Genomic DNA, 26,313 nt, shown 5'->3' with positions numbered 1-26,313 from the left:
TAGAAAAGAAAACTGATGGATTTAAATATCCTAAAACAAACCAGCTATATGCCTTTGAAATCACTGCGTATGAAGAGCTAGATCAATAAAATATTTATAGGCGTGGCAGAAAAGGAGAGTAAGAATAAGAAAAGTGTGAGTTTCCAGGAAATTGTTTTCTTCTTTTAGGAACTGCTATTTTTATGGGCTGCTGTTTCTAATGAGTCTAGAGCACTTTTTGGGTCACATTATTGCCCAAAACTAGTGTAGCCTACTGATGATAAAAATAGGCTCAAGAAGAAAGATGGATTCTAAGCAGTAAGTAAAGGAGCTGGAGCTAAATGATACCTGACTTTCTAACATCAGCACAGACCTTCTGACTGAATACCCTAGAATGTCCCCGTAAAACTCCACAGCAGACCTGAGCAACACTACTGGTCTCTTACATGCCTGTATTTTCTTCTTCCTGGTTTGCCTGACCAGCAGCCAGTGATGAGCAGCCCCCTGCCCACGGGTCCATGAGTCCACTCAGCTTTGTGATCCTGCCAGAGAGCTGGGTCAGGGCTTCTCCTTCTCAGTATGCCTTTAAAAGGAGTATGTGTTTTCCCACTGAAATTGTTCTACTCAGCAAAACGAGCAATGTAAACTATAAGAATACGCGCGCACACACACACGCACACACACAACATGGGGTTCAATGAAGCTGTTGCTGTTTCTCTTCTGAATTATTGCAGTTCATGAACACTTTTATTTTGCCAGATTTATCCTCTAAGAAAAAGTAGTCACAAGTCTGTGAAACCACACATACAAACCCATAGAAAGGTACGTTCAAAGGCATCAAGCTAGGAGTAGAGGGGTTCGGACACGTGGCATTGACCTCTTGAGGGGAAATTGAAGAGCTTTTACCTTCTTCCTTGGAGTCCAATGTCTTGCATTCATTCAGCTGTTTATTAAGCACCTACTATTCATTGGTTGATTCCCTTTTGTCACAAAAGGAATTACGAATTACAAAACCTAACTGGGAAAAAGGGGAAACAAAACAGTCCATGGTCCTCAGCCCTGAATGAACCTGTGGAGTGTTCTGAGCTCCCTTGAATGATTTGAACAATGTCATGATATCAAAAAGCGCGAGGTAGTTTGGAAACTGGTGGACTCCAGATTTAGCGCACGGGCCGAAACTCGCGTCTTCCTCCTTTCCAGTGTGATGTTACTCGAGGTTGGCCCTGTCGTGCTTTCTGGGCTGCGGCCACCCTGGAGTCTCATTTAGGAAAAAACGTATCTCTGTGCTCTCCCTCTGGATCCCCTTTTGGACCCCCACTCCCACCACAGTTTGGGTGGGATGTCACGTACAGCACCAGCACCTTCTTCTCCAGAAGGCCAACCTCGGACCCCTGGCATGCGTTCCGTCCACACCTGGAAACTCCCATCCCCCTGGGATGGCCTGGAACCAAGGTCCTTTGGCTCAGGTCCTGGTGACTTTGTGATGAGGGTTATCGCCTGAGTCCCCTGTGGGGTCAGGCGGCAGCTATGCACTGCTGGGGACTGTGCTCTTGCTTGGTGTCCTCTCCCGCCAGACCTGCTTCCCCCACTCCCTTACTGGCCTCTCCAGGGAGCAGTTCTTTAGTAGACCCTCATCTCAGGGTCTGCTTCTGGGGAGCACGACCAGGGTATGAGAAGTTTTCAGGGAGAGAGCATCTATGACACAGAGTAAAAGAACTCCGACCACTTCCTTCCCCGGCGTTCGAAGTTGCCTTTGCCTCCGTGTCCCTTCCATGTCCCTCAGCCCGCACTGAAGGGTTCTTGTGATTGGTCTGCTCTTCTAGGTGGCCCAGCGGCCCAGCTCCCATAAGATGAGGTGTCTTTTCCGCATCAGCTTTGTCCCGAAGGATCCAATTGACCTTTTACGGAGAGATCCAGTTGCATTCGAGTATCTCTATGTTCAGGTATGTGAGATTTGGGGCATGGTTTATAAGAATATTGGGGGATAGATTAAATGTGGGTTTTTCCCCCTAAAGTCCTTCATTTGGAATCTTCTTTCTCTTTGTCCCCCACGCCACGCTCAGTGCATCATGAAATGACTCCATTTTGTGATTTTCACTTTTGATTTTGAAATCATTTCATACTTGGGAAAAAGCTGCCAGAGTAGTGAAAGAACTCTTTGATCTCCTTCACCCAGATTCAGCACTGGTTCTCATTTTACCCTGTTTGCTTTATCTTTAGTATGAACACACACTCAACCCCCTGCCCTGCACGGCACCCCCCGCCCCCCCCACACACACATTCTTTTACCAAATCCTACTCATTTACCAAATCATCGTCATTTACCCCTAACTACTTCAGTGTGGATTTTCTAATAACAAGGACACAGTCTTATATAATCATGGTACAATTAACAAAATAAGGAAATTGAACACCGATACATTGCCATACTGGTGTGCAACCTATATCCAGATTCTGCCTACTGTCCCCAAAATGGCCTTTATATCAGTTTTTTTCTAGAACAGGATCCACTCCAGGAGCCCATTTTGCATCTCGCTATCAGGTCACTTTAATCTCCTTATGCCCAGAACGTTCCTCAGTCTTTCTTTGACTTTCAAGACTTGGACAGTTTTGAGGAGTGCTGGTCAGTTATTTTGTAGAAATCTCGGAATTTGAGTTCCTCTGATGTTTTTCTCCTGATTAGGTTGAGGGTATGTCATTTGGGCAGAAGAATGACATGAGTGACTTTGTGTCCTCCCCAGCCCATCACGTCAGGAGGTATATGATGTCACTTTGTCCCTTTTCGTGATGGAACTGACTCTTAATTAAGGCGACCTTCTCCAAATTTATCCATCCAGAAGTTACTACTTTTTTGTGATTAATAAGGAATTTGTGGAGAGTAATTAATACCCTTTCAGTCACTAGTTTCAGTATTCATTCATGCTTCTGGCCCAAATCCATTATTAACTGCAATGGTTTTGAAATGATGATTTTTCTAATTCCATTATTTCTTCATTTATTAACTGGCATTCTGCTATGAAAAAGATTTTTTTCCTTTCTCCTTTATTTACTCATTTATGCACTCATTTATTTGGTGCGTAGAGGGTTCTGAAATGTGATATTCCTTACAATGGAATAATTAATATCGAGGCAATAAGACTTTAAGAAAATAGTATCCTTTGCAGACTGACTATATCTAATTCTGGGTTATAATTCTCAAAGAACAAGGCTTCCAGAGATGAGAGTCTTTCACTAGTTTGCCCCAAAGGGAATTTATTCGTCTGACTTTAGGAGATGTTCCTGTATTTTCCCCTAACTGCTACCCATTACGCTCGCTTAAATTCCCAGTACAATCACATTAAACAGTAAGAACCCATTTACCTGAAGTTTAAGCATCTCAAAATTAGAACTACTCAAAGAGACCGTAAACCTAAATGTAACCTCCCCTGAAAAAAAGGGAGACAGTGCCAAAGGGAAGCAAAAAAACAACCACCACAACCACAAAACAACCAAAGACGCACCCCCTTGGGTTAGAGATCCCTGTGTAAGGCAAAGATTTCTGGAGCCATAAGAAACAAAACGCAAAGCAGTTGGAAAAAGAAACATTTGTTCATTCTAGGTAGTTGATACACGGGGTTGTGTTCTACTATTCGCGGTATTTTCTTGTATATTTCAAAGCTCTTGTAGTCTTTAAAAAGTAGAGTGGGAAAAGAAAACAGGTAGAAGATGGCAGAGAGAATGGGGACATAAATTAAAGTGGCAATAAGCCCCGGAGAACAGAAATTAAATCGAAGGAGAAAAAAGCCAGGTGTACTAGAACATTCCAGCAGATAGGGCATTCAAGGCAAGGCTCGCTTAAATGCTCCCCACCTCGGTGCTCTTTGGAAGAGACTGTGGTACTTCCAGCTCAGTAGGATGATTCATGTTCACGAAGATAATCCTGAGTCATCTGGAAAAGGTAAGTCCTTTTCAGCATACCCTGTTCATCATGTAAAGAAATGTGCAGTGCGCTTTACACCGTTTCCTACCCAGAACGGTGAAACTGTCATGATCCGGGTTTTTTAAATGTTCAACTTTGGCCACCTGGACCTCTCAACTGTATCCCCCGTTCCCCAGCAGGCCAGGTGACCCAGAGGTGACTGCCCGATTCTTAGCTGACTCCTATCCATGCTGAGAACCAAGCTGGGGCTGTCTCACGGCCACTCAGATGATGTGCTACATTTTCTGGCTCGTTAGTTGCAAATAAATAGTTGTACAGGTGCCAGTCAGCGCAGGGCTGTAGACAGATGCATTCACTTGCCAATCCCTATAATTATGTACTCATCCCATTCACAAGGTGCTGCTTCAAAACCATTTTACTCTGCTTCTGCTCTAAACATCCCATTTTATAATGCCCATGACCTTTACGAAAGAGGAACGTGGCTGTGTTTCTCCTGGGGCGGACCGACCTCTTGGGTAGACCAGGAGGCTGGCTAAGCACAATTTTGTTAAAGGTATGTCTATTCAAATCTAATGCAGCTCGTCGAGATCTTCCTTATTCAAAAGATACACTTTTTGTACGTGCGGGACTGCTCTGAGAAGCGACCGTGCCCAGCCATCTTGCACGGGTGGTGGACTAGCCCGCCACCCCTTCGAGGATTAGCCAATGGAGGGAGGGAAGGAGGTGGGAAGCCATGTGTGCTGGGCCAAAATTAAGCTACCATCCTCTCATATGTCCTCCGCTGAGAATAAGAAATGAGACTTTCTTGGCGTCCGACTCCGTATCACAGAATGTGAGGTATGTCCAAAATAACTTCTCTGTCGAACAGAAGTCAGTGGATCTGCAGATGGTGCTGTGTGCCCATGTCAATTTTAAGGTACCAAAAAGATGCCGTAAAATTAGCCTAGAGAACAAGAGTAAGCAGAAGCAATATATACATTACAGTTTACATTACCATATACATTACGTTATATAATATACAATATACATTGCAAAGACAAAACTCAAGTCAGCCTTGTGGCTTGCTGTTGAGGACAATGGCCACTGACGAGACGAACCTTGGCACTGAAAATAGAGGCTTGAGTGTGGTAACATCTGTTAATCTCCTACTCATTAGTGGGCCACAAGGTATTCTACAGATGTTAGCATATATAGTAACAGAATGCCCCAGTAATTCACACTGTTGTAAATTATAATTACCTGTCCACTGTCTATGAAGAAGATGGTTACACCGGTTAGTAAACAGGACAACACCTGAGAGGCTACGCATGTTTTAAAACACTTGAACAGCCTCGGTTTCCTTTTTCCATGTTCTGCGGGGCTAAAGTAGAGTCTATTGGGACCTCTAAGCAAAACAATGGCCACCATTTGCTTGTGTTAACTATATTTTAAGTAATGTGATTATGAGTAATAAAAGCGTGGCTCGTGCCACAAAATATCTATATATATATAGAGATATATATATATATATATATATTGGACTTCCCACTAATTCTCCAGGATCAGTCTGAACTAATTATATCATATAATTAAGTGACTAGTCACCTTGACAAAGAACTCACCCAGAAGTTTGGTGAAATACAGGGTATGAAAGGGGTGGGAAAAAACAGTCCCAGGCACAATGCTTCGAAGATGTCCTAGTGGTGACTTAGCCTAATAAAGCACATTCCAGTTTATGAAACATCCTTAGAGATGTGCCAGCAACCTTGAGGGTGAACCCATTTTTCTGGTAAGAAAACAGACTCAAGAGAGATGAAATGCCATGTTCAAGGCCGTTTGATGAGGAGCTGACAGAGCCTAGGACCAAACCTGGAGCTTCTGTCTCTAAATCCTGTGCTAAAATCCTATGTCACATGTGACGCGATGGGAGTGGCTTCCTCTCCCTCACCCTTCAAGAGAAGGTAGGATGAGCCTCAACCCCATGGAGTCCCTAAAGGGACACCCCTAGACACTTGGAAATAACTGGGAAACCCAACACTAAAACAAAATGGCTGCCTTCGCTCAGCCCACCCTATCTCCCGCCTCATACCAGACCTGCTTCCAATAAGGAGTTCTGTGCCATCCAGACAGGTGTGAGCAAAGGTAGGAGACCATATTAAGGATGGAGGCAGGGAGAGGAGGTGATTTCCCTCTTAGGAGTAAGGGGACACGCTTGGAGGCACGACCCAGGAGCACGGGGACAGAGCGTGCATTGCGCAGCACCAGTAGGGCATGGCTAAGTATTGGGAGGGTAAACGTGTGCAGGAACCATACAGGGGGGACACGTTCCCACTTTGTAAAGTCAGCACATCAAGGGGTCACGAACGTGCTTTTCTTGGGACAAGGCAAACAAGGAAGAAAGAGGCCAAGTATCATATTTTCCAGCCCCAAAGCCTACTTTTCCAGAACAAAAATAAGTGCGCGCACACTCACGCAGTTACGCCAAAGCGACGCCGCGGTTCCCGGTGACCGATGGCTCAGTGCTTTGGTCACACTAGACTTTGCAAGCCGCAACATGCTCTCAGCCTCCCTTCCATTTGAAGGTCGCCACACACCCTGTGAGGTAGGCATCTCCCGTGTACAGATGCAGCAAACTGAGGCCCAGAGGATGTGGGATGACGCCCTCAGAGTCACCGCTCGAGTGAACTGAGGATTTTAATGGCTACGCTTTCGTGAGTGCGCTGTGCCGAAGCGCTTGGTGTGGATCCCACGCAGCACTGGCACTGCTCCAGCGGCGTCATTCGCATGAATCCCCATTGCACAGATGAGTAAACTGAGGCTGCCAGTGTAAAGTGGTTGAAGTTACACGCGCAGGCCGGCATTGGCCAAGCCAAACTTCCGAAGCAGGTGGGTGTGAGCCCGGGACTGCTGCTGTCCCTGCTCTTGCTAAATCTGCCGCCCCAGAGCCGCTCCAGAGAGCTCAGTGGAAGTTAATGACATTGGCGATGACTGCTGTTTACGCGTATGAGCACTCACGACTTAGCAGGTCGAGTTCTAACGGCTTCACATTGTTAGCTCGTTTCATCCTCACCGAAGCCCTGTGAATGGGGAGCAGTATTATGCCCGATTTACAAAAGAGGAAACCGAGGCACGACACAGTTGAAGGACTTGCCCAAGTTCCCGGTGAAGTGGAGGAAAAGGATTCGAACCCAAGATTCCAACCCCAGCCCAAGCCTCACGGTGCTATCAGTGCTTTGTGTGTTCAGTCGTGGCACCTGTGTTTTGAAATTTCGTACCTGAATTCCTAATTATTTTTCCAAAAAGCTAAATATTTAAATAGCAGCTCATTTGTCGATGAATGTTAAATGTTTTGTGCGGTCCCCGTGTTTGTGCATGTAATTAAATCCTGACTGGGTTCCAAGCAGCCCGGTGGAAATGTTTTCACATTTAGCCTCTTTGCCTTTGACGGGAAGGTGGGACACTGGGGAAAGGCATGTCACCTGTTCTCTGAGGCGGCGCGCCGGCCGCCTGTTCTTTGACACGCTGCGCCCTCTGCTGGTCTCTTTTGCAGAGTTGTAACGACGTCGTTCAGGAGCGATTTGGGCCCGAGCTGAAATATGACATAGCCCTGCGGCTGGCAGCCTTGCAAATGTACATCGCAACCGTCACCACCAAGCAAACACAGAAAATCTCCCTCAAATACATCGAGTAAGTGTTGACTCTCAAAGCCATTCCAGGCGCAAAGATGCTGCGTCCGTAACGCCCAAGTGTATTTTCGATGTATGTCTCTGCTTCCAAAATTGATCCTGTTTGTGGCAGGGCATTTGTCAAACATGGGCAAAACATATGAACGTCGTGTTCATTTTTGGTGGAAGAGATCCATTTCTTACATAATCCACCTTTAGAGAATTGTTAAAAATGAGGATCAGATTTAAAATGAAGCCTACGTTTTAAAATTCCTAGGCGGACTTGATTCCAAGCCAAGCTTTGGTCTCCGTGCTTTTGAGACAGTAAGCTCTTTAATTCCCGTGGCATCCCCGTGAGATCAGTAGAATTTTAGCTGTATTTTACAGATGAGCAAACCCAGGCCCATAATGACTAAGGAATTTGCCCAAGTCACACGGCTACTAACTACAGGGGTCGGGATTCGAACCCAGGCAGCGGGACTCCGCCTTGTGCTGTCGGTCGTGTGATCAGTGGAAGCACCCGTGTTAGGAAAGTGGCCTGCGGAACCTGAGCCTGCTTTACATTGCTAAGATGCAGTATAAAAGTAATGCTCTTAGCCACAGTCAGGAAGGAGGGTATCTGTGACAAAGAAGCGCAGCCGCGGGAAGGGACGCCATGCGATCAAACTTGGCTTCACGGTTTGAATGTTGTTTGACAAATGTGACCGCCTTCTCTTGCTCAGCGTCAGTACGTACTACTGTAGTAGCTTCTCTTTGGCCGGAGAAGCTTCCCTCTGGCCAAAGGCAGTCGTGCTGCCCTCAGTTAGGTCTATTTTAGGGTCATCCTTTAAAAGAGAGCCCTCTGTCGCCCCGTCTGTATGCTTCCCATTGGCCGGTGGACCAACGGACCCTTCTAAGTGAAGAGTGAAAGCCACAGGGTGGGCAGACAGGGAGCAATAAACAAAGGAACGCAGAAAAACTGTAGTGGAAGTACATCCTCAGATAGGGGAATGAATTCAACGAGACTCAGAGGTGGTTGGATAAATTGTCTCTTCAGTTTCCATTGGTCCCAAATGCATTCTCTCTGGAGACGGAAGAGTATGTTTCCTTTAAAATGCAAACAGATGTATCAATGATCAGAGAGTCTGTTTCCTGAGCGTAAATTCAAAGTCGCTTCCCTAATTGGGCACCGATCTCCATTTCCTGCCTTTCCCCCGAGTTCATTTCATCAGAGCGCCATTTTGTCTTAGATAACTAATCATCACAAGAATGTGAAATTAAAGATCTGCTCTTTACTGCAGGAAAGAATGGGGATTAGAGACTTTTCTTCCCTCCGCTGTGCTGCAAAGCATGAAAGAGAAGAACATAAAGAAGGCACTTTCACACCTTGTCAAAGCAAATCAAAACTTGGTACCACCGGGTAAAAAGGTATCACATTTGCATCTTAATAGAAAATGGATTTTAAAGAGAAAGGCTTGCATGCATTTTTAAAAATGTTTAAAATTAGCCCGTGAATAAAATACTTAGTACCATATTTTCAGAAGCACTATATAACCCCAGCCCTTTTTTTCAGAAGTAACACTATATAACCCCAGCCCTTTTTTTCCCCTCGACTATTAACCTGTTTCTAAGACGAATGAAAAGTAAGCGTTCTTCTGGAAACTTACTTACTTCTCGTGAGCTACGGACTCCTTCTTGTGCCGAGTGTGTGTGTGTGTGTTCACGTGTGTGTGCAAGACAACCTTGCATAGCCATGGAGACCTTGTGATTAGAGACATAGAATCGCAAGATCAGTTCCTTGCTCCCAACTTATTGCACAGACCAGCTTAAATGCGCAGCACCCAGCAAGGTCCTTGTGACCAGACACCGCCATATTTAAACCACGGTTTCTCGGGGCGCCTGGGCGGCTCAGTCAGTTCAGCGGCCGACTTTGGCTCAGGTATGATCTCACCGCTTGTGGGTTCGAGCCCCGCGTCAGGCTCTGTGCTGACAGCTAGCTCAGAGCCTGGAGTCTGCTTCGGATTCTGTGCCTCCCTCTCTCTCTGCCCCTCTCCCACTCGCTCTCTATCTCTCTCTCAAAAATGAATAAATGTTTTTTAAAAAATTGAAAAAAACAACCAGGGTTTCTCTACCTCCCCACTCTTGGTATTTGGACTCATTCCCTGGGGGAGGAGGGCTTCCGTGCGCATTATGTAGTATTCAGCAGATCTCTCTGCCCACAAGATGCCCTTGATTATGACAAAGAAAAATGTCTTCAGGCGTTGCCAAATGTGCCCTAGGGAGCAAGATCAGCCCTGGTTGACAATCACTGAATTAAATCTTACTTTTGAAGGGAAGATACAATTACTTCTACAATTCACCATCATTCCTGTTAAAATCCCCGTCCTTTTTTTTTTTTTTTTTTTTTTTATCAGAAGAAACACAAAGCCCATGTTCAAATAGATTGTTGGTCAGAATAGAGAGTTATCTTCCTAGGGAATAAAAGCAAAAGGTTTCAGGAGCCAGAAAGAGGAACCTTAAAATACTGGACTTATAAAACTGGAAGCGGTTAAATCAGCCCAGAACACTTAACAATTGATGTTGGCCATAGAAACAGGGTGACTCTAATACGAATCACTGTTTATGTGGGTAATTCTTTGGTCTTGGGATTGAACTGTAAGTCATTTTTACTGGCTGAGACGTACTTATTTCTGTTCCCTCCTCACCCCATGGCTTTTGAAAATGTAAAATCAGGTTCAACACACGATCAGCCACCATCGCCTTACTTCCTCATTTCTTGGAGCATTTCGCTCACAGAAATCTAGCTGGACGTCATGGAGCAAGATTCTTCGGGGACGCCCGGCTGACTCAGTCGGTAGACCATGAGGCTCTTGATCTTGGGGTTGTGACTTCGAGCCCCACGCTGGGTGTAGAGATAATTAAATGAATAAGGTCAAACAAAAAAAGATTTTTAAAATTTCTATCCTGATTGGCCCAAAGCAAATTTTTTTTTAATTGGCTTGATAGGATTTTTTTTTTTTCAAGCATGGCCCACTGGTTTTGTAATAATTTGGATAACTACTCTAAGATCTATCCATCACTGTTTTTCTATAAAGGTCAGTTTTTGTAGCCAAGAGTAAGTGGTTTGATTTCACATCGATTTGCAAAATGCTTTGGGCTTTTGAAGGAAGTAGTCTCTTTGGTGACCACAGAGAGCCAACTAACAATTACAGGAAGGGTAGTGCATTGTGGTTTAGTTAACAATCCAGTACTTTAAAAAAATTTTTTTAACGTTTTATTTTATTCTTTTGGGAGACGAAGAGAAACAGAGCACAAATGGGGGAGGGGCAGACAGAGAGGGAGATACAGAATCCAAAGCAGGCTCCAGTCTCCGAGCTGTCAGCACAGAGCCCCACGCGGGGCTCGAACTCACGAACGGTGAGATCATGACCTGAGCTAAGGTCGGACGCTTAGCCGACTGAGCCACCCAGGCGCCCCTACAATCCAGTACTTTTTTTGTGATGTGTTCAAAACGGCTCCCCCAAACTCTGTATACAGGTGAGTCTCCTATACACAGCCCGCGATTGGAAGGCACCACTCGACTCTTGGAGTCTCCAATGAGCGGCTGTTCCAGTGGAATATCTCACCATCTTGTTCTCATTTGTTGAGCGCCCTGGCCCAGCGTATCCATGCTTATGACCCCGCTGCCAGTGCCTTTGCCCCCAAATAAAAAGGTTTTAATCTGAATTTCTTGTTGCGGCCCTTTATCATGAAACCAAATACACAGCAATCTCCTTTGACTCCTATGAAGAGTCTTTGTCACACCCCATCCATTGGTAGTAAAAGCACCCGGGTTTGCCCTTGGCTTTAGCTGGTCTCCAGCACAAACAGACCCACACCCAGTGGAATTAACACCTGGGGTTTCTTTTCTCTCCTCAGCTGTCTGCACTGCAAGCCAAGGTCCATTATCTCAAGTTCCTCAGTGATCTTCGGTTGTATGGGGGTCGTGTGTTCAAGGCAACATTAGTGGTAATTGCTTTTTCTTGCTTTCTCTGGGAAGCCACAGAAGCCTGCAAAATGTCAGTGCCATAGGCTGTCTTAGATGAGCTGCCTTTGATGACAAAAGCAAATCAGCTATGAATCTTTTCCAGCCTTCATTTCTAATCGACTGCACCACAGTCTGAAAATATGAGAAGAAACGTTAAACTAGATAACGCCACTGCAGAATGCCCTAGAAAAAGAAACATGAAGAACCGAGAGAATTGATGCACCTTAACAATGGCCTTCTTTTAAATCATTGGGCCAGTAGTTGCTTTCATATTAAAAAAGAAAAAAAAAAAGTCCTCATTTCTAAAAGTGTCTCACAATGATGAAAATATGTGCTATGATAACATTTACTTTCTACGTTATTCATAAGTTAGCAGAGCCTCGATGCAGTGATAATGTCCAGTTCTTCTAATTGGATGATTTGGTACAGTATAATCGAAAAATGCATTCTAAAGAAAATGTAATCTTCTGAGAACAGACTCTCGGGTTCAACTCTGCGCAGTGCCTTAGAAGTCTAGAACTTTTATATTTTTGTCACCATCTCTCAGCAGGCAGAAAAGCGATCAGAAGTGACTCTCCTGGTGGGGCCCCGATATGGCATAAGCCATGTCATAAACACCAAAACCAATCTGGTGGCCCTTTTAGCTGACTTCAGCCACGTCAACAGGATTGAGATGTTTACCGAAGAAGAAAGCTTGGTGAGGGTGGAGCTCCATGTGCTGGATGTGAAGGTAAGTCTCTCAGATATGGACCCAGGGCCTTGATCTGAACGGCTTACCGCCGCTGATATTTACAAAGCAGTCAAAATTTCAGTGTGTGCAAAGGATCAGAAATGTGACGAGATGTAGGGTGGCAGGAGGGAGTGCGTGGGGGGGGGGGGGGAACATCCACCCAACCCAAGCCTGAGGGCTCTAGTCCTCGTTAAAGAGCTGTGTGATTTGAGGACAGAGTGCATGAATCACGGATATAGAGAGTGGGGAGATTTTTCCCTGTGAGCCTTCTAGAATATTCATGTACAGAGAGTCAGGGAGATTTTTCCCAACTTTATTTAGAACTCCCATTCCCTTTTGTCATATTGAGTCCGTATGTGTTTATTCTTTGGGAAAAGCAGAGTATTTCAGCCAGTCTGTCTTTTTGTGCTGTCACAGTTAGTACCGACAACATCTGGCCCCTCTGAACGTCATGGCCATTCCATTGAAAATAAGAATCTTGAGATTGTCCTCAAAGGGGAGAACTTTACTCCCGAAACAGAAAATTGTCAGGAAATAACCCGGGTCCCCTGTCCCTACCTCCTTGTCCCAGTAGCAGACAAGTCATTGGATTTTGGTCATGTTAACGTATCTGTGTTTCCACGGAGAAGCGGAAACCGCGTCGACCAGGAGGGGTGCTGTGAGAACAGGCAGGGAGGACTCACTCCCACCGGGGCTCCGTCTACACAGCAGATCGAAAAGCCTCGGTGTACTCTGCAGCAGGAAAAAGGGAGAGTATGGAGCTCAGACATAGTGGCCGCGGCTCATGGCATTTCATGGGCTGACTCCCGGTCTCCGGTTGACTTCATGACAGTGAAAGTACAAGAACAGACTTGGGATGCCTGGCCCAGTCCCAGAGCAGAGATGCTTAGAACAATGCCCCCCCCCCGCCCCCCTGAAAAAAGAATAGGAAAAAGAGTGAATTGGATGCAATCCTCACGTACCTGATAACGGGATAATCTGGCCCGACAGAAGTAGGTGGCAAGACTCTACTGGTAGTTTCCTGCTTATATGAGAGAATTGTGGGGTGCCTTGAGGGGAGACCTCACCCCAGATGGAAAGAGAAGGCAGTTCGTCAAGTAGTATGTGGGCTTTTAGAGGGAAGTTACGTTCCGTAGCCAAGGCCATCAGACCTGGCCAGGATCCTATACCTGGGAACGAAAGCAAGAGCCAGTCCCCTGGACGTGTCTGTGTCTCTCAGGGTGTCGCCTTTTACGTCGCTCCCTTATTCCTCTCTCAAATTCTGTCTCCTTCTGGGGCGCCTGGGTGGCTTAGTCGGTTAAGCGTCCGACTTTCGCTTGGGTCATGATCTCGCGGTTCGTGGGTTCGAGCCCCGCGTCGGGCTCTGTGCTGACTGCCAGCTCAGAGCCTGGAGCCTGTTTCAGAGTCTGTCACTCCCTCTCTCTCTGACCTTCCCCTGCTCACGCTGTCTCTCTCTCTCTCTCTCTCCTAGAAATAAATAAAACATTAAAAAAAAAAAGTTTCAAATTCTTTCTCCTTCAACAAGAACAGACCAGCCAGTCAACCTTCCTGATTCAATGAGAATAAGTGCTTCAGCTCAGCACTTCCTCCACCATAGGCCCAAGTTACATGATAACCTCAGGGTTTCCAGAAAGTTTTAGCAAGGCTTTTTCTTAACTCCCATCTCTGTTTTCCTCTCCTGTGAATTTGCAATTTCGTTTACAAGCATCCTTTTCCTGGACCTTTTTGACACTTTTCATTCAGTCGTGGAAGCAATTTCCGCCTGAATTTTGATTTCTTTTCAACACTAATTTTCACTATGAACCCAAACTTCATCTTCCTGTGATTTTTTTTTTTTTTTTTTTTCAGATCACGGGTTCACGTTTGGTAACTGACTCCTTAACTATCACTTTTTAAAATGTTAACTGTTTGGAAACAAAACCGATGTTATCTTTTTCCTCCCATTCCAATAGTACTTGGAAAAATTCCACATGTCTGTGCTTTCAAGATGGCGTCACCTAAATGTTTTCCAGTAAGGCTCTCGGTGTTATTTCTGACGTTTCGTGTTTGGCCAGTGAAATGGTTGCTCGGGAACTTTCTCTGTTACGTTTCATAAGCGCAGATACAGCTGTTGTCACTTGAGGGAGGGATGACTTTAACCCAAATATTCTCTTTCGCGTAGCCCATCACCCTCCTGATGGAATCATCAGATGCCATGAACCTGGCCTGCTTAACTGCTGGCTACTACCGGCTACTTGTGGACTCCAGGAGGTCAATCTTTAACATGGCCAACAAGAAAAATACAGGGACCCAGGAAACAGGTATTCTCTTCCTAAACTCATGAAGCTCTCACCTCCCTCACCTCCCCCACCCCACCTGACAACAATAAGGATGTATCTTGAGAAGTTAAAATGGTACTCCTACAAAAATCTCCTGTCCAAATTTAATACAAGAGCCTCCAGAGAATTCAGATACGGTCTAATTTTTTACATGAAAATGTTGGGTTTTTTTTTTTGTTTTTTTTTTGCCATCCTGTTTTACACATCACTTAGAAGTGCTAGGGAATGTGTTTCAAAAGCAGTGATCTTATTCTGAAGGGAGTAAGCATCCGTCTTTATGACTGAGTTTTCACTGCCTCGCTCTTACGGAAGCGCGGATGCCGAGAACTAACCACAGGGTGCCCGGGAGGAGTTCTGAGCCCCTGCCTTTAGGGCTTGTCCCACCTTAAGGGCTCCTAAGGCCTCAGTGTCTGGGCACCTCCTCCTACATCACACTTAGAGCCAGGATTCTGGGGCTCTACCAGCAGGACTTGGGTATCACCCAGCACTTGGACTTGGACCTCTAGATGGGACCCTGGCAGTCATCTTAGCTCTGTAGTAGGAACGTGGAGATGGCAAAGGCCTCAGCCAAGTTGGGCCACTTGACAGGAGGAGATCGCTCACAAGTGAGGACGAGGAGGGCTGTAGCGTTAAGGGTTTCTTTGAGGGTGGGTGGTTTTCATTTGTTTTAGTTTTTTTTTCTTTAGTGTTTGATTATTTTCCTCCATCTACAGTGGACACCCAGTAAATGTGGCTGATGGACAGACACTAGCATTCAAAGCAGAGCTGCTGACCCATGAAAAACTTAGAATCATGGGGCACCTGGGTGGCTCAGTCGGTTGAGCGTCCGACTTCGGCTCAGGTCATGATCTCGCAGTTCGTGAGTTCGAGCCCCACATCGGACTCGCTGTCAGCATGAAGCCCGCTTCGGATCCCTCTGTCCCCCCACCTCTCTCTCTCTGCCCCTCCCCCACTTGTGCTCTCTCTCTCTCAAAACTAAATAAACATTTAAAAAAAATTATAACCAGGGTTTCTTTTGAAAGAAAGGGAAATTCTTAAGAACAAATTCCGTTGTCACTCTTTCTGAAAGAGAGAGGGGGGGGGAAGGAAAATCCGCTCACTTTTAGACCTAGCAGAAAACATAAATTATTATTACATAAATGTGACATTATCGATAGACACACACACCCCAACAGATTGGTGCATCGTTGGTGATGATGGCTGGTCAGGTGGAAGCACGTACTCAGAGGAAAGGGGAAACCCGAGAGAAACAGAGAGAGCAACTTCGAATTACAACTATATGTGATCCAGCCCCACCTGGAAGTTTCATTTATTTGTTTGTTTGTTTTATTTTATTTCTCTATGTTTGGGTTTTCTCAGTCATAAAATCAGGACTTGGGGACCTAGCTTGCAAGGAAGGGGTTAGGAAGAAAGTTCTGCACCACACCTAGAAGGCTGCCCGATGCTTCTGTCAACAAATGGCAGGGAAGTGGGAGCGGAAGTACTTGAGCATGAAAGTGACAGGGACAGAAAAAGGCAAGGAAGACCCTGAGAGTCGCAAATGATGGAGAACAAAGAGGGAAGGGACAAAAAGGTGGTGGTGAACGGGCGCTGCGTTGGGGGTGAACACTTGGGGGATCGCGTGTTGCCGCTGAGCTAGGAGATTCTGAACAATTTGCCACCAGCCTGGGAAACTGCGAAGATCCGTTCAGTGGTGTAACACCATCCTTTCGCATCAGAAAACCAGTTTTCGGCTGTTTTCAAATCAGGGAGTTTATCTTGAAAATCAAACCTGTTCCCCGTAGACTCTTAAGATTGTCCAGGTGCGTGAAGAAAACAAAACCCACCATTTCAACAACGGTCACAGCAAATAGGACCCCCCCCCATTCTGCCCAGTTAATAGTGATCCACAATGTAATGTGTAGTCAAATTTTGAGGGGCAAAGCTATTATCCCCATGGGGAAAGAATGGAACTTCAGCCTTTCAGTAATTTCTCCCAGGTTCTGCACCGAGAATGAGGGTGAGGGCATGTGCCCTGAATCTCTCTCTCTGCTGGGGGGTATGGGGAATGTGTGTAAGCAGGGGGGCGAAGGACAGAGCTGGCATCCACCAAGGAGCAACTGGTTGACCCAAGTTGAGTAGCAGCCTAGAGCTTAGCATCCTCTGATGGTTGCAAATCCACTCTCCACTTCAGGAACTTGCCCTGAGACCCAAGAAGTGTAGAGCGTGATGTCTGTTTAGACCAGTTCATCTCTGAGCTACACCATCCCCCTGTTTTGTGGGAAACTGGGCCAAGGTAGAGACCCCAGTTCCTAACCCACACCCTTCTGTGTCTCTCAGATCATTCTAAAAGCCAAGTCCCTACACCCTTCTAGAAGGAAGCCAAGATTGAGTGTGTGTCTTCTTCTTGTCTCAAATTGATCAGAGACCTTAGTCAAGATCTCTAATAAGGAACACTAAGCCCGCGTTTCTTCCTTGTCTTGAAAATTAACCTTTAATTACTTTCAAAATCCCTGGACCCATGTAGCTATGCACCTCTGTGCATTAGGAGGGTCTGAGTAAGTATTAACTTGTTTTAGCCTGCTGGCCTATTCAGCTTTCATGTTATTCTAAAGCAGGAGTTGGCAAACTATGGCTCACGGATCAAATCCTATAAATAAAGTTTTACTGGTACTCAGCCATGCACACTGTATTGTTTCCGAGGGCTGCCGTGGCAGATTATCACAAACCCTGGGGCTTAACATTACAGGAACTTATTCTCTGTCAGCTTTGGTGGCTGTAGGCCCAAAATCTAGGCAGTGGCAGAGCCATACCCCTCCAAAGGCTCAAGGGAAGAATCTTTTCTTGCCTCTTCCATCCTTATGGGGCCTTCCTTGCTTTTCTGTGGGGCCCAAATCTCCCTCTGCTTTTCTCCTATAGGGACACTTGTCATTGGATTTAGGGCCCACACGGATCATCCAGATGAACTCCTCTTTTTTTTTTTTTCTTTTTCTTTGAAGAGGCCACCACTCCACCCACCCACTGCATGCGTTTGTTTATGTGTCATCTATGTCCTACCTTCGCGTTACCATGGCAGAGTTGAGTGGCTGCTCAACTGAGCAGTTGACCGAGAAAACCTAAAATGTCTACTATCTAGCCCTCCCTTTACAGGAAAAGTTCGCCAACCACAAGTTTAAATCCAGAGCCCTGTCGCAGCTTTGCTAAACTACTCTCCCCCTCCCAGCAATTTACGTTCCTGAGATACACGAGCGTGCGCGTCCGCATGCACATACACCCTCTACACACAGTCCTAATCGAAATCATTCATAAAACGATGCTGAACCCCCACAGGTATGTGTATTATAAGGTAACATGTAAATATGGCTCTTGGGTAGCTCATTGGCTTCAAACTTATATCTTCACTTGCTATTCGTGAAAATAAATGCATTTAGCAAATGACTCGGAACAACATTCGGCATTGAGTTTATTGTGTATAACGGGGTGAGAGGAGTGAAAATGTCTCCAGTAAAACTGCTTTTGTTCCCATAAGACTTGTACATCTGATGTCAGTCTTATCCAAACTTGAGCCAGGGGGGCATTTGGGGGTACTAATGGGGGGTTATGTGGCCCTAACATTTCCTCGGAATGTTACCTCTGGAACCTACTGGGAGACAGCAAAACCATGGCTTTTAAATTAGGGTTTTGCGATTTTAATTCATAGGGAACATCTAACAAATCTTTAGGAGTTCTCAGGATCCAAATAAAAATTGAAATTAGCCAACCTATTTCTATGCTTAGAAAGAGCAGAGAGGGGGCGCCTGGGGGGCTCAGTCAGTTACGCATCCTACTCTTGGTTTCAGATCAGGTCGTGATCTCACGGTTCATGAGATTGAGCCCCTCAGTGGGCTCTGCCCTGGCATTACGGAGCCTGCTTGGGATGCTCTGTCCCCCTCTCTCCCAGGCCCTCCCCTGCTCGAGCTCTCTGTCTCTCTCAAAGTAAGGAAATAAACATTTTTTAAAATCTCCTTTAATCGCTTCTCAGCCTTTTGGCTAAGATCAAGGGTAGTATTTATTCTTCTCAGTTTGAAAATCTCCTTTAAAAAAATAAAAAGAAATAGCCGAAAGAGGTATGTTACCTGTGATCTCCCACCTTATGCATCATACAGACATGTGCGCGCACACACACAGGCATACATACTGACGTGTATACACGAATATATTAACACCTGCTAGGATATAAAAAGTCTCAAGATAGAGGTTTTGTGCCATCACTACAATATTATTACATTCTATTTTTATTTATGTATGAGATTATTTTTATTATGACATTATTACATTATCAATACACTATTTCATAAAATGCGTGGCAGAAGTCTGAGGCTCCTTGACTTTCTCTTAACTCGATGAGGGAAAAGTCCAACATCTTCCTTTATGAAGTGGGCAACGTTAGATCTCACTTTACAGAGAAAAGGAGAATCTGTTTTCTGGAATAACAGCCTATTGGACTATCGCCTTTAAGGGTTTTTAAAGGCATGTTATATGTTCACATTCACAGACGTAAATGAGGGCTTCTAGTAATAGAACCGGGGGTCACATGGAGTTAAGCTGTAGCTCCCTATTCTGAATGGTATTCTGTTTTATCAAATAGCGGTCGTATTCCGTGCGGGATCAGTTTTGGTACGGTCGATTCTCGTGACCAAGAAATCCTTACACCTGAAGCCTAAATCGACTGGTACCATATCTGGAAAGCTGAATAACGGTATTTACAAAGGTGATGCTACAAGCCATTGCATTAAGAAACCAGGCCTCACAGTAACGTGTCTTTGCATGATTCTTTCTCTTTAGGAACTGACAATAAAGGAAAGCATAACCTCCTTGGCCCAGATTGGAACTGTATACCCCAGATGACCACCTTTATTGGCGAAGGGGAACAAGAAGCCCAGATAACGTATATAGATTCAAAACAGAAAACGGTTGATATCACGGATGGCGCCTTGTGTCCCAAAGACCACCGGCACCTGTATCTAGATAACACCTATAATCCAGATGAACTCAACCAGCCGCTGACCCAGCCGGGAGACACGCCCTGTGAGGCAGACTACAGAAGTCTCGCTCAGCGGTCCCTGTTGACCCTCTCAGGACCAGACACTCTGAAGAAAGCACAGGAGTCTCCGAGAGGAGCTAAAGTGTCCTTTATTTTCGGAGATCTTGCCTTGGATGACGGTATGAATCCCCCGACTCTTGGCTACGAAAGACTGTTGGAGGAGAGCCCAGAACTGCTGGAGCAGCAGAGGAATCTCTACATCAGCGGTGCCAATGACATGAAGGGCCTGGATCTCACCCCGGACGCGGAGAGCATCCAGTTTGTGGCAAATTCTGTTTATGCAAACATAGGTGACGTGAAAAACTTTGAGGCCGCCGAGGGGATAGAGGAGCCCCTCCTGCACGACATCTGTTACGCAGAAAACACCGACGATGCCGAAGACGAGGACGAGGTGAGCTGTGAAGAGGACCTCGTGGTGGGAGAGATGAACCAGCCAGCCATCCTCAACCTGTCTGGGTCGAGCGATGACATCATCGACCTCACGTCCCTGCCCCCTCCAGAAGGGGATGACAACGAGGACGACTTCCTGTTGCGCTCCTTGAACATGGCTATCGCTGCACCCCCACCTGGCTTCAGAGATAGTTCAGATGAGGAGGACTCTCAGAGCCAGGCTGCCTCCTTCCTTGAGGACAAGGAGCCAGGCAGAAATCTGCAGAATGACGAGATCCCAGTGTCCCTCATTGACGCTGTGCCCACCAGTGCCGAGGGGAAGTGTGAGAAGGGCCTGGATAACACCGTGGTTTCCACGCTGGAAGCTCTAGAAGCTCTGTCCGTGTCAGAAGAACAGCAGACCAGTGACAATTCAGGTTCTTTCACGATTGTTACATTTATTCACTGATAACCCTGCATTTCATCCTCTCAAGCCATTTACCCTTGGAGTCCCGTTATGTGTGGTTGTCCATTTCACGCATGTCCCATTTCATAAGTGTGCTGAAACTACCATCGTGGGTTTTTCGTGTATGTGGTTTCCTTTGTTATTTTTTTTTTCCAAATATGTAGCACGTCTCCCCTTCCCCCCCCACCCCCCCATTTCTGGAACAACTGTGCAATAAACTCAGAGTCCTTACAGAAAAGGGAAAACCTTGGTTTTTGGTTTTTGGTTTTTTAATAATAACGAGTCCCATTTTCTTACATGTCTCCTAGTGCCTCTGACGCCTCCATTAATCCGTTCTTGTTTTTCACGGCATGCAGGTGTAGCCATCTTGCGGGCTTATAGTCCTGAGTCTTCATCAGACTCAGGCAATGAGACTAACTCTTCCGAAATGACTGAGAGCTCTGAACTGGCCACAGCGCAGAAGCAGTCAGAAAGCCTCTCCCGCATGTTCTTGGCCACTCACGAAGGCTACCACCCCCTCGCAGAAGAGCAGACAGAGTTCCCCGCCTCCAAAACCCCCGCTGGGGGCTTGCCTCCCAAGTCCTCGCATGCCCTGGCCGCCCGTCCAGTGACCGACCTCCCGCCCAAAGTTGTGCCTTCCAAGCAGATACTTCACCCAGACCCCATGGAGATGGAGCCGGAAACCATGGAGACCAAGTCGGTCACTGACTATTTTAGCAAACTGCACATGGGGTCGGTGGTATATTCCTGCACCAGCAAAAGGAAAAGCAAGCTGGCCGACGGGGAGGGGAAGGCACCCTCCAGTGGGAACATGCCAGGGAAGAAACAGCAGGGGGCCAAAACAGCCGAGGCGGAGGAGGACGCCAAAGGTAAATTTGGTACTGTGTCTTCAAGGGACGGTCAACAACACCTGAGCACTTTTAACCTGGAAAGAACTGCCTTTCGCAAGGACAGCCAAAGATGGTACATGACCACTGAGGGGGCAGTGGCCGAGAAAAGTGGATTGGAAGCGGCAGCCGGGATAACATTTCCAAGAGCTTCTGGTCTGGGGACAAGGGAGGCGGAAGAGAAGGAGGAAGGGTCTCCTGACAGAGAAGCCGGTGAGGTTTCAGGACTTGGCCAGCGGGACCACTTCCTAACGGACGTGACCTGTGTATCTTCAGCCAAAGACTTAGACGACCCAGGGGATACTGACCCGTCTACCTGTGACCATCCTTCCAAGCTTCCTGAGGCGGAAGAGAGCGTGGCCCGCCTTTGTGACTACCACCTGGCCAAGCGGATGTCATCATTACCAAGCGAGTGCCATTTTTCTCTACAGAGCTCTCAAGGCTCTTCGGTGGACGCCGGCTGTGGCACAGGCAGCAGCAGCAGCACCTGTCCCACACCCGTGGAGTCCCCACTCTGCCCCTCCATGGGGAAGCACCTGATTCCTGAGACTGCAGGGAAAGGCATGAGTTATGTTCCTTCAGAGGAGAGAGCCGCTGGGCTTCCCAACCACGGAGCCACCTTTAAGGAATTGCACCCACAGGCGGAAGGGATGTGTCCGCGGATGACAGTCCCTGCTCTGCACACAGCTATTAATGCGGAACCCCTGTTTGGCACTTTGAGAGATGGATGTCATCGGCTCCCCAAGATCAAGGAAACCACAGGTACAGGCAATGATGGATTTAGCGCTGTGCACTGTGTGCCCGAAGCCTGTAAACCAGATTTACAACAAACCTAAAAATAAAAAGTCTGGAAGAAATATAAAAGTTAGATTTTTTTTTGAAAAGTTGAGAGCTATGGCCAGGTTAAGTGTCCATCATTGATCCCCCAGTGCTTAGTAAATACTGAAGTGTCTAGATCTGGAACAGTGGTGGAAATGGCATTTGCACTGTAGAACCTTGCTCCATGCTTGCTCTCAAAATCTGTTGGAGCGATCTTTTTCTTTCTTTTTTTTTTTTTTTTCTAAATCCTAAAGGTAGATTTCCAGCAGTGCTCGGTGTGACTTTTAGTTGCAAGACAGTATTACATAGAGCCACAAAAGTTTGATTTCCTTCTCAAGACCTCAGATTTCTATTCTTGCCCTTTCATTACTGAGAGACAAGGAAGGATAATAAAGCAGGTAGCAGGGTGATGGAAGGAGTTTGGGAAGACCGTTTTCCTTTCAGCAATACTTAACAGTCCTACTCTGTAAGACTCTCTTAAATACATATTCTGAAATATCTGGCACACTTTGGTGTCAGGAAGGCTTTCGGGGTACACATGAGTTGCCTTATTTTCTGTGAAATAATAAAATATAGACACAGGGAGAAACAAGAACACAGGCACCTTCTATGTCCGTCTTCACCATTCTACAACTCGGTGGGTACATATTCCTCTCATCGATCCACTTGGCCAGCCATCATTTGGCAAAAGCGTGTTCTTTCATACTCTCAAATATCAGGGTACATCAGTGACGTCTCTTCCATATTAGGTCAGTAGGTGGTAGTGAGGTCTTACATTGGTTCATTTCCATTCCTGCCCTCTTAAGATTATCTACTTTCACAAACTCCCACCCCCCCCCCCAACCGCTGGCGTCACCTGCCTTGGGAAACCTGTCTTTGAATGTTCTTTAAGCACACTGTTTAATCTTTTGTGGTTTACAAAGAGCTTTCACCAAACTTACCTCTTCTCACAAAATTCTATGAGACGGAAATATGTTCTTCACATGACAACTCTTTTTGAGAAATTTGAGCCACTCACCCACAGTCTCCGCTTCAAACCCCATACCAGGCAAACCTCATGGGGGTCCTGTTGGAAAGTTGACCTTGTTAGTCTGCATTAATTAAATTAGACCACTTTTTTTTTAAAAAAAAAAAAAAAGGTAACTAATACCAGGATTACCCTAACTCCCTTGAAATGAAATTTATATGTCACAAATATGTTTGAACAGTGGAGATCTAGGATGCGTGTTTTCTCATTATGTGTCTAAGCACTGATAGGTAAATACCGGGGACAAGGAAGTCATGAAATGCCATTGTTTGTGAAAATGATTGTGATGGCTAGACAACTCCAAATACATCAGTCATTTCGGAAATAGCAGATTCCTAGTATTTCTTGAAATGTACTGAAGTGGACATCTTAGGAGATCTCAGGAGGCGGTCTCGGAAAAGGAGGGTGATCCCGACCAATGACAGCCCTTCTAGAATACATCCTTGGGAAATGACAAGCCTCACATAGAGATTCAGTGAAAATGACCACCCATGAGATGCTTAATGATTCTCTCTGTTTTTCTGCTACCCCTAGTGTAGCTTTGACAGAGCCTGGGAAGGAGAGACGAGGAGGCATGCCTTCAGCTTGGTTTCAACATCCTGAAGCTGATCCCATCCTGCTACCATCAAACATTCACTCGGAATCAAAGGTGCCAATTCCAAATCAAGACCCTAATGATTTCTCCCAAGCAGATCTGGCATACGGAGAGGCTGTGAACTGGCGGCCACTGGATCTGAGAGGGGGGAGCCTCGGGACACCCCCCAGCCAGAGGGCTCTGAGGCGTAGCAGCAGTATCGTCTCGGGATCTGTAGGCTCGGAGACCTTCCAAGAGAGAACCAAGGGTGCAGTCAGCTTAAAGTGTCCAGGTATCACAGAAGCACAGGAGGCCAGTTCAGAAAGGCGAGCAGAACTCCCCCTGGGGAAGAAGCTCACCAAAAGCTTTTCCCAAAGCTCGATGTTCTTTAGCTCTGAGGAAAAAGTTCACAGAAGGTCCCCGGTGGCTCACAAAGACTCGAAGCTGTATAGGACATTACCCTTGCGCAAGCTGGAAGGCAGCAACTGGAGATGCCGGGGACCTTTCAGCTACTGCTTCCTCAACCGAGGGCAGGATGAAGATGGTGATGAGGACGAAGAGGAGGGAGAGGCCACCCGACGGGTCTCTTGCCTCTTTCGACCACAGATGACTCAAGCCATGCCAGAACCGATCAGCCCACCCCTGGCTGTTGGGATTCAGAAGCAAGGAGGGGAGCTGACCAGAGGTTCAGTGCTAAAGGTCTGGGCAGAAGACCTGAGTGGCCCAGATGATGCAGACTTCAGCAACCTGGCCTTTGATGCCCGGATTGCAAGAATAAATGCCCTAAAAGAGAGCACATATACAATGCCTGATGGGTTCCTCGCAGCCCAAAATGATGCCAATGAGCTGCTCTGCCTCGTCAGGGCAACGAAGGGAAAGAGAGAGGAGTCACGCCCTGAAGCATATGACCTTACGCTTTCTCAGTACAAACAACTGTTATCCATCGAGTCCAGACAGTTGGGAAGTGCCTGTAGGAAAATGGCGATGGCCGAGAAGAGCCCAGAGGAGATGCTCCTAGCTATGACCTCCAGCTTTCAAGTGCTCTGTTGCCTAACAGAAGCTTGCATGCGATTAGTTAAAGTCGTGAACTCAGAAACACAGCGGCAGGAAATCGTAGCGAAGATCAATGAAGTGGTCATAAACTACATTTGTCTCCTGAAAGCTGCAGAGGCAGCCACTGGAAAGACCACTGGGGATCCTAATGTTGGACTCTCGGCGCGACATTCAACCACCATGGCCGCCCTCGTAAGCACACTAACACGTTCTCTCAAGATGCTTTTAAATAAATAAAATATGAAAGTCACATCATAATCTACCTTTGCAAAGCCATACATGAACTTTTATTTACTTTATGTGTACGATGAACAGATGTCTCCTTTCTTCTCTCTGTATATTTTGTTATTTTATATAAAATAGGAGATAAAAGTCACATTGATGAAATGTTGAAATGTACTAATCAGATGTATTCTGTTTATATTATACATATATATACGTAAAAGAAATATACAAGAAAGTGATGACGTTTGGCTATTTTTCATATAGTTGAAAACTCCAGGTATATGATGTGAAATTTTAAATCCTGAGCAAAACCGTGTTAGAGCAAAACAATGAATCCTCTCCCCTTTCCTTCCAAGTGGATGCTTGGAGACCATATCATTCATACTTAGAAGTTAAAAAGAAAGAAAAGAAAGAAAGAAAGAAAGAAAGAGATCACAATGTATATAAATCAGTACTTATGTTTTAAAATTATGATTTTTAAGCATTGGAAATAGCAGAAGGACACGTAAAACCCGAGAAGCTATTATGAATTATTAGAGAATATATATAATAAATTAATTTTTTTGCTCATAGTGTTTGGTTATCTGATGCTTTCTTCCAAGAATCCTACATGAAATTTAATTTTCGCTTATGCCGTTTGGGCTAGAAATGGGGTGGGGGCGGATTCTATTGTGTCAATACAAATGCTCTTCACGATGTTTCTGTAATTAAAATACTTCCCAAATAGAAGAACAGAGGTAATGATGGGCAGGTTCCTAGGTAATGTCTAGAGTTAGAGATTATCTAATTACATAAAATGAAGGGAAAATCGTCAAAATTAAATTGTTTGATGAAAAGAGAGATCTCCTTTGATTAAATGTCAAAATACATAAACCAAAGACATCATCTTCCTCCCCACCCCAACTCAACCGTGAAACTTAGAATTCCATTAAGAGTGACAGAACATTTAGTGAAGTATTTGCAAAATTACAAAAAGCAACATTCAATGATCATCACAGTAAGTGCAGATCCAGTAATGTACAGCAGGCCGTACACCAGCCTGTGAGTCGAAGCATAGAGCTTCCCGCATCACCTCTATGGGGGCCGATGCTTCCACCCAAATTTGGAATTCCAGCCTACCACTGGGACAGTTTCAAATCTGGAGTGTTCCAGGAAATCAGGGAGAGATGGCTCCTCTAATATGGAAGCCACGATGAATAAATAAAGTACTGAGCGAATGTTCTAATTTGGATTGG

The 26,313-nt window shown here is 45.8% G+C and overlaps 1 protein-coding gene and 1 non-coding gene across 2 annotated transcripts in view; both read left to right on the top strand.

The window, feature by feature from the left end:
* FRMPD4 (FERM and PDZ domain containing 4) overlaps positions 1–25,170 on the top strand; it is a 541,790-nt gene extending 516,620 nt beyond the window's left edge. The window contains exons 9-17 of the mRNA XM_039234277.1: positions 1,803–1,922; positions 7,428–7,564; positions 8,823–8,949; positions 11,440–11,529; positions 12,096–12,278; positions 14,440–14,578; positions 19,400–20,464; positions 20,850–22,142; positions 23,766–25,170. Of these exons, the coding sequence (XP_039090208.1) occupies positions 1,803–1,922; positions 7,428–7,564; positions 8,823–8,949; positions 11,440–11,529; positions 12,096–12,278; positions 14,440–14,578; positions 19,400–20,464; positions 20,850–22,142; positions 23,766–25,090 (4,479 nt within the window). The 3' untranslated portion in view covers positions 25,091–25,170. The remainder of the gene's footprint in view (positions 1–1,802; positions 1,923–7,427; positions 7,565–8,822; positions 8,950–11,439; positions 11,530–12,095; positions 12,279–14,439; positions 14,579–19,399; positions 20,465–20,849; positions 22,143–23,765) is intronic.
* On the top strand, positions 18,585–18,782 carry LOC120233146. Its single transcript, XR_005528730.1, has one exon. It is a non-coding gene; the product is annotated as a U2 spliceosomal RNA (small nuclear RNA).
* Positions 25,171–26,313: the final 1,143 nt, after the last annotated feature.

Source organism: Hyaena hyaena, unplaced genomic scaffold, assembly GCF_003009895.1.
Source record: "Hyaena hyaena isolate Hyena2069 unplaced genomic scaffold, ASM300989v1 scaffold_85, whole genome shotgun sequence".
Taxonomy (NCBI): domain Eukaryota; kingdom Metazoa; phylum Chordata; class Mammalia; order Carnivora; family Hyaenidae; genus Hyaena; species Hyaena hyaena.
This window is presented reverse-complemented; position numbering and strand designations above follow the sequence as displayed.